Consider the following 13,180-nt stretch of genomic DNA (forward strand, 5'->3'; position numbering starts at 1 on the left):
ATGCATGCAAAACACAACCTTTTCCCGGCACAGAAATTTGCTTACTCCCAAGGGGGAGATAATATGGTCAAAAGTGGTGTACAGACCAGTAGAAGTGTTGTAACTTATGCAATGTTTGATTTTCTATCAATTATTTTACTCACAGAAATTAATTTTTATCCAAGTCCTGATTTTGATACATTTTTCTAGGTTATGCCACTGATTTGAGACTAAAAAACATCTTCAAGTAGAAATTTTTACGCCTAAATTTAATATATTTTCTTTTTATTTTGATTTAGAAATAAAAAAGGAATTTAATTAGAGAATTATGATCAAGAAAAATACACAGAAGTACAATTTTAGCAGTAGAAAATCATAAATTATTGTACAATAACGCGTATTTTAAAGATTTTGGTCAGATTTTGGTTAGATTTCAGTTATTTTTCGGTTGGATCTAATTTATTTTCAATTAGATTTCACTTAGTTTTCAGTTAGATTTTAGTTAGTTTTCGTTTAGATTTCCATTATTATGTTTGGTTAAATTTCATTTATTTTTCGGATAGATTTCAGTTAATTTCCGGTTAAATTTTAGTCAGTTTTGCCTTAGATTTCATAATATTTTAGTTAGATTCCAGTTATTAGTTGATTTTCGAATTTTTAGAGATAATCCATGATGTCTGAAGTCCTAGAAAATATTAAGACATCTTCATAAAAAATCGTGGAAGATTTAATCCACATTATTTTCCCCTTGTCTTTTCCCCAAACACTCAATATCGTCAATACGGCCGTTGACCACGAGCTTTACGGTCGCCAGTCGCCAAGAGAGCAACATGCCGAACCGCCTTTTTCGTCCCGACCATATTAGGAGCACAGCAGACGCCGGACAAAGGAGAGCTCGCTCACACCACGGACGCATCGCCTGCGAGTGGTCAGAAGTCAAAGTGAGGAAGTACTGAGTGTGGGCGGTTGACGGGATCCCGCATAGATATGCCCACGGAGAGGAAATAAACACCATTTAATTTAATCGATCAACCTAATATATCCCCGTGCGGAATTTTCGTCTGCCTCGCACACTATTTCCGGGGAATGCTGAGGAAGCCGAGCAGCTTGGCTGTAACATCATCCAGGCGTGCGGATGAGAAACTTAATGGCCAATTCACTCAGGTGGGGATTCTGGAAAGGTTACATATACGTTTTGTACAAACACCCACGTTTACCACCCAGAGATTCATCCACAGGGAGTTGAGGCACAACTCACTGAATACAACATAAATATTCCCCTGATTTTGATCTATGAACTCCATCGACTGATAAGGCATATTAGTTACCCCAGACAAATTGGATCTAAACCATCCACAATTCCAAGATAGTGATGGCAATTCTCTTTCTTCATTCAGCATCAAAGATGTGTGTAAGTGTTTGCTTGAGAAGCGCCCCAGAGTGGCAAATAAATTTTAATTAACACTGGCTGGAATATTTCGATGATGAAAATTCACATTGTTTTCACCGAAGAATCAACAAGCATATTTGCCATACTTGCAAACTCACAACTAATTAATTGCTCTGGCTCACTTCTGTCCGTTCTACTAACAAATTATGACAAATAAACTGTCACATTCTCTGAATAGTCAATTTAATTTATCTATTTAGCAAATACTTCGTTAAACCTCCTCGTCCAATCGTGATATTTTTGTCACACAAATCCATGTCAAAAGTTGAGCAACGCTTTATATATGCCTGTATATGTAAATAAAGAGGGGAAACTGTGTTTTAAGTTGACGACTCTAGCATATTTTCGTCCTTTCAAATTAGTTATTTGAAGTCAACGATGTATAAAATTGAATTTTGTTGCTCCGCCATCACATGGCATGCATATGATCCTGAAGCTGTGACTGGAACACACATGCTTATATAGAATTTCGTATATAGAACACGTCTTAAAGTCTTGTAATGAGTGTAAATTTCTCACAAGTCACAACCATGAAATTTGCTTTGAGGTGCAGAAATTTGTCAAAATTCTCAAATATCACTCGCAATTCTCCAATAATTGCTAAAGAATTGCGAGTGATTTTCAATTTAACTATCAAATCAATTTTGATCGAAAACCTGTTGAGTTGAGATATTGAAACTTGACATAAGCAAATAAATTATATCAATTTCGTATGCATTTTTTTTCTCTCTGTTAGTTGGTGATAAAAATTAGCATTTTGGCATTTTTCCCACCAACTATCAGAATGCACAGCGAAAGCTGCGTGATATAAGCGAGAATTGAATTATTATGGGAATGGAAAATCCTCCAATGTTTGTGTTCAATGCGGAAAAAGTTGTATAAAAACTCCTGATTGAGGTAATTTATGGAGTGAATGAACACCTTTGGTTTCTATGCGGGTAATCGCGGATGGGGAATCACGATGGCATTTAATTCAACACGTGTATAGCATTTGTGTCTCATGAGTCCAATAAACTCATTAGGCGTAAATTTGATGTCTGGTTTCCAGAGAGAATTTGAAATTGAGGGAAATAAGCATGAAAAACTGAGAAAATTGACTTATTTTCCTTATTATTTTACTTGAGAGGGATAAAGAATTCACCAAACATCGAAAAAAAATGCTAAATCAAGATCTTAATGCCTTGATTTTTCGATGCATAAATTCAAAAGAAACGGTCAATTACAGTTTCTCTGCTAAAACCACCAAATTGTTTATATATTCTCAACAATACTTAGATACTCGGGAGAAGTTTTGAAAGCTCCATTTCAGCATCTCATGTTAATCTCTTCTTTTTTTCTTCAAATTTGGCCGAAGCGAGAGAATAGAAAGTTCAGAAGAGCGAGTTTGTGTGTGTGTAAATCGGATGTGTGGTTTTGTTGTAAAGTCGATTCGGTCTATTGTTGAGCATCGCTTCAGTAACATTATTCTTCGCCGGGGAAAGGACCTTCTTTATTGTCTCACATACCTCACATTGGGGGCATTTATGCTGGGGAAAATGTATGCAGAGGTGTCGTGTTCGACGGGAAATTTTCAACAATTATTCCACTCCTTGTTGCGTCACAGACAAAGAAGAGGAGAGTTTGACTGAGAGATGTAAGCATCTGAGGGTGTTTCGTACACCCTCATTAGAATATCTCGTCAGGAGCATGTACATGAGATCCTGACTTGCCAACTTTGCCGCCTCCTCGTCTCTGGCGCCCATCCTGGGAATTTTGTGGTGCGACGAGAGGAGATTTTTCACAATTTTCCACTCAAATGTATGTCATTGTGTTTGCCACCAAATTGCTCTCCTGCCCTGTTTACGCAAATTTTATGCGGGAGACACTGTGAAATAATTTAGCAAGTCGAGACGGAAATAAAAATGATTTTTCATCAGACGCTTCCGTCTTATTGCTTAATAGCCGTGCGGTTTAGGGGTAGTACACACCTCGCCTCCCTGCCCGCATGCAGGAGAGCCGCAATTTCACTGACACCCCCTCCCGAACTTACCGCCCGCAGTGGGTGGCAGCCAGCATCCCTGCTTCAGGGAGAAATTCGCACACAAGACGATAGAAAAGCCACAGAAGAGCCGAGAGGGGGTGAGAATATGTGGAACATGGAAGTGGCTTTATTAAAATAAGGAATGATTAATGGAGTTATTCCATACGATTTAAACACAACGAATTCTGTGTTAACGCCATAAACGTTTTCCTCCACTCCGTGATTCCATATCTTTGAGGAGAAAGTTAAAAAGAAATATTCTAATACTCCCCGAAGGAATTTCCCAATGCAAAAGCACACTTTGAATGCTTGATTTCATCAAGCATCTTATCAGCTCTTATGGTGTTTGCTATTCATTTTTCTCACAATTTACCATCGCATTTAATGGTTTGTCTCCGCCAATAAACAGTGTCAGCAAACATGACCACGACGCTGCACTCTGCGATATGGCTAAACAAAGAGTGTCCTCCATCGGGTTTTCATTGATAGCAAATGAGTGCTTTTGCCACCCATGAACGATGCGTCCTGAGAGGCCAGCAAAACACATTAAACGCGGAAAACTTTTATGAACTTTCGCGTGCGAGGTGAAAAAGTTTTGCCATTTTCACCCATTAATGTTACCTCTTTTTAAGCACTCGAGCTTGAGTACAAGATAACATGGTTCTTTGTCGACAAAGCAAATTTTGGAGAGAGTCACAAAATTGAAATTTCTATCCAAACTGAATTTTCACCCACCATTTTAACCTTGTCGGAATCTTCTCTGTATTTATTCTGTAATGAGAAGTCAATGAGATATTAATAATGATCCCAGGAATTCTGCGTATTTCCCAGTGAAGTCAATCACAAATAGCTTTAGCATGGAAAAATCCGAGAAAAAAAAACCTCCCGAAGCATAACTTGGCATCTGGCAGGGAATGTTTAACCTCTAAAAACAATTATAAGTCCATCATGTTGCGTCCGGAAGGAAGATTCAACACTTTCTCTCTTTGAGCTTTCCTTCCCGCAAGGGAAATTCACCCCATTCGATCCCCACCCACTGTATCCAGTTACACATTTAGCTTCCGTAATGATGAATTCATCTCAATTTGATGATATTAGAGCAGACACAGTAAATATCCCAAATGTGTTGTTACACATGACCCAAAGATGGGCACCCGAGTTAAACCTGAAGGTGACTCAGTTTCCAAGGAAAATAATTTGTCAATGTCATACAAAGTGTGGCTCTTATTTAATATACATATATATACATACTTTTTTTCCAACTCAACTTGTCATATCATTTTAGCAAGGAATTACATCTCCCCCATTTTTCCCATTCGTCTTCTCGCACAGTAACAAAATTCCTCGGATTGTAAGTTTTGTCTGATATCAGAAACTCAAGGACGGAGAATTATAAGAGATTAAGTGAGGAAAGATGCCGGAAGAGATGAATACAAGTGGGAATCATCAAATACGTAGTCATAGGTACTTTATATGCTTACTGTGGAGCATTTTCTTATTTAAGGGATCAAAGTTGGAGAAAAAATTAAATGTGAGATTCTATAGAATTGTTACTTGTACAAATTCTGCTTTCATAAGCTGTGTTCACCGCAAAAGAGCGCGAGAAAAGAAAGGCAAAGGGGAAGATAATATGCCCTAAGTATGTACAACACTTCCTGACACTTCTGAACGTCTTTAAAGGCATTTTCCATCGCTTTTTAGACACCTTCTTGAACAATTTCTGTCCTGATTTCCTAGTTTTGTCTCCGGGAAATGCTTAGAAAAGTTCTAAGCAAATTGTGAGGTTATGAATCCGACTTAAAAATCCATCTTGGACTAAATTTGATCCTTAAAAATTTAAAAACGAGTAAATATGGCGAATATTGTAATATTCTTACTAGATAATGATGTTAAAGTTGCTATTTTTAATCACAAACCGCGGAAATAACTAATCTAAGTGATATTTTTGAGGTTATGATTGACTTGAAAGCTATTTTTACTGAAATTTGCAATCAATCTAAAGTTTTTTGAACACAAATGCTCAATTCTGACGAGAAAAAGAGAAATATTCCCAACTGAAACACAAATTTGATGATTTTAAGGGTTATTTAACCGTCAGAAAAGCCAATAAAAGTGATTTTCCAAAGCAAAATAAATTAAAAAAATGCTTCAATTTGTTGCAAAAGAGACTTTTGCAATGAATATTTAAATACTTCCGCAAAGCTGACCATAATATCTACCCATTGAGAAAAGGATACTATTTTGAGTTGAAGTCAATTGAATCTTCAAGAACAGATGTAAAAGACAGCCTTTAAGAGAGCCCACTGTGTGACCATTTAGTGATTTATTATTAAAGACAGTGCAATTTTGGGAAAATGAGTGTTGCAGCAGCTCAAGAGTGCGCAAATGTGACCGTTTCCGTAGGATGTGGTCATTTATATGATAAATGAAGATCCCCAGAGCAATTAGTGCTTAAATTACTGCAACTTTAATTGGTGCGCCCCAATAAAATATATTGCATGACTTCATTTTGCAGTTCCTCTCATACACAGCTTTCCCATTCACTTTTGCACCGCATTGATTATCTTTCTTGAACCCATATAGAGTGTTGCTGAACTTTCGCATTCAAAATAAATCACCACACATGAATACATTATCCCTTTTGTGGCGAGTAGCCCTTTGTGGGCGTTGTTTGGTGTGGATGATTACGTGGATTATAAACAATTTTGGAGGAATTTTGGCTGTGACGATAGTTCAGTATTTATCCTCCACATCTGACCCCAATTCACTGGGGGTGATACCGAGGGTTGGTTGTGCAGCAATGGCGAAATTGGGAGACAAATGCCGGCCAGTCATTCATCTTTCAGCGACAATTAAATTAAAACATATTGGCATTTGGGTTTTTTTTTCTGTCGTGATTATGGAATTTATATCTCACTCTCTCCCCCACCCCATTTCTAAACATTTAAACTGTCCGAATACATATTTTCCCTCTCGGGTGCCTTTTCCACCCTCCTGAAGCCGAGCGATGCGGCGAAGAATTCGGTGGAGAAATGGTCTCACAGTTGATGTGTTTTTGTCGTCGGTCGCCCCAAAATGGGAATGGAGGGCATCGGGGTATAAAAATTTCAACGAACGAGAAAGTGTCAGTGTATATTGAACTCTATTTTTTCCACCAACTACCCTCTGTCCCACGCCCTTGGACGTGAGACAGCGTCCAAAGTAAACTCAAATTGAACTCTTCCTTCACCACAGTCAACCATTTATCGTTTGCAACGATATTCCACGTTGAGACTCCTGGCCGGACGATACCGAGAGCGATCCGCCAGTTGTGCCATGGATGGAGCTTGAGCGGCGGGAGGTACATAAGCGGGAGCCACATATGGCGCATATACACCACTATCCACAGCGCATATCTATGTGTATTTACGAAATAAGCACAGTGTGGGGCAGCGGGGGCGCCCGAGAGTGAGTGAGACACAGGGAAATGTTGGAAAAACGAATGTATAAGTGGCAGCAGATCCTCTTTCCACATTTGGCATCAAATATTTATGCGTTTTTCCAAGCAAACATATGGAGCTTGCACCAGAATTTGTGAAAAGGGGCTGCTTTTTCAAATATTCCAAACATTTGCATACATCTATACATAGTGCGATAAGATATTCACCTCACCACGAATGGGTGTGTTAAATTTCAATGCGAGACACACTAAATTGCTCAACTGAACAAATGAATGAAATGAAACTTCTTTTAATAATAATGCTTTTGCTATTGTGGCAAAAATAAATTCGTATTTCAATTTTTTAGCACACGGCCTTCCATTCTGGGATGGCATGAAGCAATCTTGCATAAAACCGCTTTTATCAGTGCAAAAGATGATAATTAGAAGCATGTCTTGGGTGAGACGTAGAGAGTCGACGAGAAGCCTTTTTACTGACAGTCCTTTGCAGTTTGTATGTCCATAGACTTTCGGATATGTTCCTTAGGAGATCTGATCCGTTTTTCTTTTATGAGGAAGCGTAGGACTAGAGAGAGTCACATGTTTGTTGTTCCGATGCTCTACAGCGATTATTTTCGAAGGACACTGACTTAGAGCGATTACAGACCTGCGGATTATCCTCGAATTGGCGCAAACTGAGATCAAACCTCCGTGGATGAGCTTGGAGTGTGTAAAAATCAGCTGAGCGACAAATTGTGGTTGATCTGTAGCTTTACACACTCAAATATGGATCAGCGACAATTCGTGGCTTCACTGGCGCTAAACACACTCAGAGGTTATTCTTCTTTGTCGACACTAGCGACAATTTTGCTTCGTATTTCCCTCTCAGCTGACAATTGATTTGTTCATTTTACGATAAAATTGCGAAAATGGAAGATTCGCAGAAGAATTGATTGATTTTGAGAACTCAAGAAATCCGCCATTTTGTGCGTTTTGAGCTGTCAAATGTTTTGGCGAATTTTCGGCCGAGCGCTGTCATCAAGAGCCCCAAAAATGTCGAGTGAGCCTTCGATATATCGAGGGATTATTCGCATTTTATGGCTCAACGAATCTCATCTCAAGGCTAAGACGGCGATGGCCGCATGAAAAGTGGGTGAAAAAAGCGCGAAATAATGAATAAAATAATGAAATTGAATTGAATTTGTTCAAAGCTTGTAATTTCCTTTTATTTAGAATAATTCCTAAATCAGCTTTCAAGCTTCAATTGCCACAAAATACGCTTCTTCCTCGACTGCTCAGCTTTGCGTGCTAATCAGAAAGTTGCGAAAGGCGAAACATTTATGAGCAGGAGATGACAGAATTATTATTATTTTCAATCAGTGCAGAATTAACAGATTACATTCACGGATCATGGATTTGTGAAATCGTGTTATATGCAAAGCTATATTTTAATTCTCATATGTAGATTGAAATATATCACAAATTCTCTACTCTCAATTTGCATAATCTTTTGAGATATTACATTTTGATGTGTCTAAGACAGAGAATCCTCCTGGGCGTGTGTAATAAAGTCCTAAACTCAATTCATGTAAATTCACAAAACAGTCATGCGATTGCATACGATTTTATTATGCGCTGATGAGTGAATTTTCGCAAATTTATTCAAATATCACTATCAAATATTAACACATTCGCCATGTCAGCGGAGGTGATTGCAGTGAATTTAGTGTTAAATATGTAAAAGTGGGTATCTTTATCAAGAAATTGAATTTCATATAGATGCCAGGTGGCTGATAAAATTTTCAGGTAAATCCTGGGTGCATAGATTGCAATTAATTTTAATAGCTTCCGCAACTAAACTCACTTATGCACACATGAACCCCCATATATTTCCATATTTTCCCCGTATGCCACAGATCAATGGCTGCCAACACATGTAAATTGTGTTTTCACAGGTTTGCGATATGTGTAAACATCAAAACTGCATATCATTGCACTGCCAGGATTTAACTGGGAAAACGTATACGGATTGGATTTCCACAGAATAACTACAGTTAATTGATACTAATGAAATCAATTTAAGACAACCACCCTATCAGTTGATTAGGGTTTCAGTCCCCGGTAATTTACATGTGTGAATTCAAATATGCACAGATTACATTCAATTGGATAGTCACTCCAAGGGGGAGATATTATGGTCAGAAGTGGTGTACAGCTTTTGAGGAAGTCTTGATGAAAAAAAACCGCAAAAGCTTCTGTTTCAACAAATTTTATTGCTTTTTCTAGGTTATGTGATTGATTTAAAACCGATTCTGACGTTTAAAAACCTCTCTAAATGATCAAATTTGTGTTTAATCGGGGAATATTTCACATTTTCTTTCTAGAATTCAGCATTTTTGTTCAGAATAACTTCATATTGTTTAGGAAACAGTTTAAAAGTCAATCATAACCTCAAAAATATCATTTCAATCAGGATGAACGTCTCTTTGCTCAGTCATTTCCGCTGTTTGTGCTTAAGAAAGGCAAATTGAAAGAAAGAAAACTAGAAAATCAAGACAGAAATTGTTCGTGAACAAATCCTCAGATATTAAGATCAATTCTTACAACCCGATATTTAAACATTTCATATAGAAAAATCTAGATTAGATTGTGACAAAAGTTAGAAAATAGTGTAAGAAACAGTTGAAGAAGTCCCTTTGAGTGCGTTCAGGAGTGTCTGAAATATTTGTAAAGTGTCAGAAAATGGTGTACAGATTCAAGGACATGTAATAACTCCCCCTTGAGTCACTCAATGCTTCTGCACGCATAGCGCTTCAATTGGAGGAAAAAGAAGCATTGTTTCGCGCTCGCATTTGAATTACTCGCTGTGCAATCCACAGAGGGAAGACTTTAATGTAACAGAGGATGAGGATGGATTAGAAGGAGTATTTAAGACAAGGATTATTCCGGAGAATTTTCACTGTTTATCTTCAAACACCTCTTAAGTTGCTCGTTGAGGTGTTGGCCCCTCGCTTTGGCTGTTTTTCGTGGCACAGAAGGTGGGAATCACACTCCAGAGGGCGTATAATTGCAATTTTCCCGGCTACCTGGGCGCAAACAAATGGCATTTATCGTGAAAAACACGGGATTTCAGCATCAGCTCATCCGGTTGCTGTGGGGAACGCCAGCATAATCCCCAACAATCAATCCACGCAATGGAGCTGTATGTAAACAAAATTATTTCTTCTGCTCTCCACTGTCGTGCTTGTCGTATTTTATTCACCGCATCCCCGGCTCCCTCGAGAACTCGAGGACACACAATGTGAGCCAACTGCCCCGAAGGAAAACCACATTTCCACCTGTATCAGGAGGCGAGAGGCGGAAAAAAAATCAAGCAAAACAATAATACAGATTAGGGGTCTTGGTCTCTCGGCACCGAAGACACCAATTAAATCACCCAAGGGAATTGCGAAATTTCGTTATTATCGGGAAAAAAAAACATACGGGATTGTCGTGAAAATGTGATGGGGGGCTTAACAGAGGGTGAAAGAGCGGGGAAAATGCCCTCCTTTCAGGGTAGAAATTTTATAATGAAGATTTGAAAGCAACATGAACTGTGTTGCGATGAATGAAGAAAATTACCCAGTAAAGTATTGATTAGCATTAATAAGAAATATTGATTTGAAGTTAGCAAGACGAACTCATATTCTATTGAGTTATATATAGTTTATTATATATAGTTAATGCCGGGAAATATTCATCATCTCGCAAAAGCATACTTCAAAAGGCCTTTTGTGAGAATTTAATTACAGTATTTGAAGCTAGAAATTATATCCTTTTATGCAGTATGTGCATTGCGAAGGAAATATAAGTTGCGTTATATAAATGGAATGTCATCGCGAATATATATAGTGTATATAATGTGAAGAAGTAGCACTTTTTTTCCAGCCAAAGTGAGACTTTTCAGAAGCAACTCTGAATGTTAACAATTGATCGGCTTGTTGAGAAAATAAACTGATGCTGTAGCGGAAGTTTAGTCCATTGAAAAGTTTTCAAAAGTCACTTCGGATCACTTGAATTTTATCAGAACCAATTGAATAAAGAAAAAAATCTGCTCAACTTTTTTTTCTCTCTCACATGCCAGACTCAAATTAATCCAAGAGTGCACTTAATTGTTCGCGGAAAGGCTGGCGAATGAAACTTAGGACCAATTCTATATGTTTCATCCGCCTGTGAAATTAAATTGTACTTTGCTTAAATATTTGAAGGATCACAAACATGGTAGAAGTACCGGAGAGGATGATGGCTCTTCGGGAATATTAATGGCTCTCCATTGAACCATCCCCGTTAAATCTTGAATTTTACCACGAATATTCATTAGACTACACATTCATTTGAATGGTTGAAGTATTGCGTGGTGCGTATTTTTGGCGCTCACTTTGTTTGAATTTTAAATGTTGCGTAAATATTTTAGGAATCCCTCCTCATCTGTTTTCACATCCTGCCCATAATCCCGCAGGTGAATGCGGAAATTCTTCGAATTCTAGCCATTCTGCCCGATGCCCCGGGGGTTGCCGTCAATTAGGACCACTCGGGGTGGCAGCGTGTGTCATCCACTTACCGTGAGTGACCAGCGTTGCCAGGTAGATGATGAACAGCACTCGCCGGTAGGTGAATCGGTAAGGCAAGATGTTGAGTGTGATGAGTGCATACTTGATGACATTGAGCAGCAGCATTTTGTCTCGTTGTTTTTCCTGCTGATCGCTCAGAAGCACATGAATGTTTTCGCGGGCGCGTAAAATCACACGATTAATCGTTGTATTAGCTGAAATTCGCACGGTTTTTTGATGTTTTCCACTTACTGTGCCGCGCCTCACCGTCTGCACAATTCAACCGTGAGCAATTTCCGAGAAAACGGGTGGAAATCTCGCAATGTCTGGCGCAAAATTCACTTTACAGCGTCATCAACATCACTTGGCAAAGTCCGTCGAACGGTGCGAGCTTGAATAGCTGGCGGGCGAGCACGATGTAAATATTTAAACCCAATTTAATCGCACAACAGAGTTTCAATCACTTTTTTATTGATGTTTAATTCGCTTTGATAGCTTATCATTCATGGAAAAACGTACAAGTAATTACGATTATGCGTGGGAAGCATCTAAAGTAGGGCGAGACGGTGAAGGAAATTGATTGAAATATGCAGCCATAAAAGACATCCAGTCGGCTCGAATGCAATGGAGGTATAGAAGGATAATAAAAATGAGCCGCACGGTGTTTCCCACACCCATCATAATTGATAACATGTTTTCCACTTTATGGCAACAAATTATGCCCAAAATTCTCCGTCATTCTTCGCATACAGTTTAATTATTTCAGCATGATTCTGCTGTGCGCGGCGAACAAACAGGCTCGCCACGTAGGATTATGTATAAATTTTTAACTTTTTATCTGGCGCTAAACACGAATTGTTGCTCACTCATTTAATTAAAAAAAATTCTCTGCACACTCTGGTGAGAGAGTTCAAGAAAGGACTTTTTGCACTAGTGCAGAAACAGTGCTGAATTTCATCAAATAGTAGATTACTTTTTTGTCAAGAAGAAGAAGTCCAACAGCAGTCGAAATAAGAGAGATTTTCAAGGAGTCTTAAGAAAACTTTGAGATTGCACAGCGCCCTGAAGAAGCTGTTCAATTGAGCAGTGGAAGAAAATTCACCATTCAGGATAATTTTGATTTTAAGACTTAGATTTCCTTGGAATCCATTCAATGTCTTCCTAGAAAACCTGGTAAAAATACAAATTATCTCTGTCACGTAAAATATCACGGGAAAAAATACAATTCCACGAAGTTTTTTTGGGAAGCTCATAAATCTCCAACGGACTCTTTTCGAATGGAGTAGTACAGTGTGAGTGACAGTGGATGAATTAAAAGCTCACGACGTAATCTTTTGCCATCTTATCCTCCCTGTTCGTTCGCGCACAAATTCACTTCGCAGCCAATTAAAGTATAATATCGGATTTGTAGCAGCTAAAACTTCCTCAACACTCTTTTCGCGCGCTGAGAAAATGCAAAACGATGTATTTATTTTTTGGGGAAAAGCATACAATTATTCCGAGAGCGTGTGAAATGGTGAAGAACACTATAAATTTTGCAGCACTTAGGCGTGGGGGTGTTTTCCCAGCTTTTCCCTCCCCACAATATGGGATGAGACGGCGCTTGACGGAGGCGCATGGTGAGCGCGAAAGACAGTTAATAAATGGTACTTTTGGTGAGACCACTTCAACCCTATTAAAATGAATGTCTGAATAGACAGAATTTGTTCATTTCCCATTGCTTG

The 13,180-nt window shown here is 38.5% G+C and overlaps 1 protein-coding gene across 1 annotated transcript in view; it reads right to left on the reverse strand.

Moving 5' to 3' along the window:
• Positions 1-11,592, reverse strand: part of LOC132260575 (lachesin) — an 84,203-nt gene extending 72,611 nt beyond the window's left edge. The window contains exon 1 of the mRNA XM_059758793.1: positions 11,468-11,592. Within this exon, the coding sequence (XP_059614776.1) occupies positions 11,468-11,582 (115 nt within the window). The 5' untranslated portion in view covers positions 11,583-11,592. The remainder of the gene's footprint in view (positions 1-11,467) is intronic.
• Between the last annotated feature and the right edge of the window lie 1,588 nt (positions 11,593-13,180).

The sequence above is a fragment of the Phlebotomus argentipes genome, unplaced genomic scaffold (genome assembly GCF_947086385.1).
Source record: "Phlebotomus argentipes unplaced genomic scaffold, Phlebotomus argentipes genome assembly scaffold_18, whole genome shotgun sequence".
Classification (NCBI taxonomy): domain Eukaryota; kingdom Metazoa; phylum Arthropoda; class Insecta; order Diptera; family Psychodidae; genus Phlebotomus; species Phlebotomus argentipes.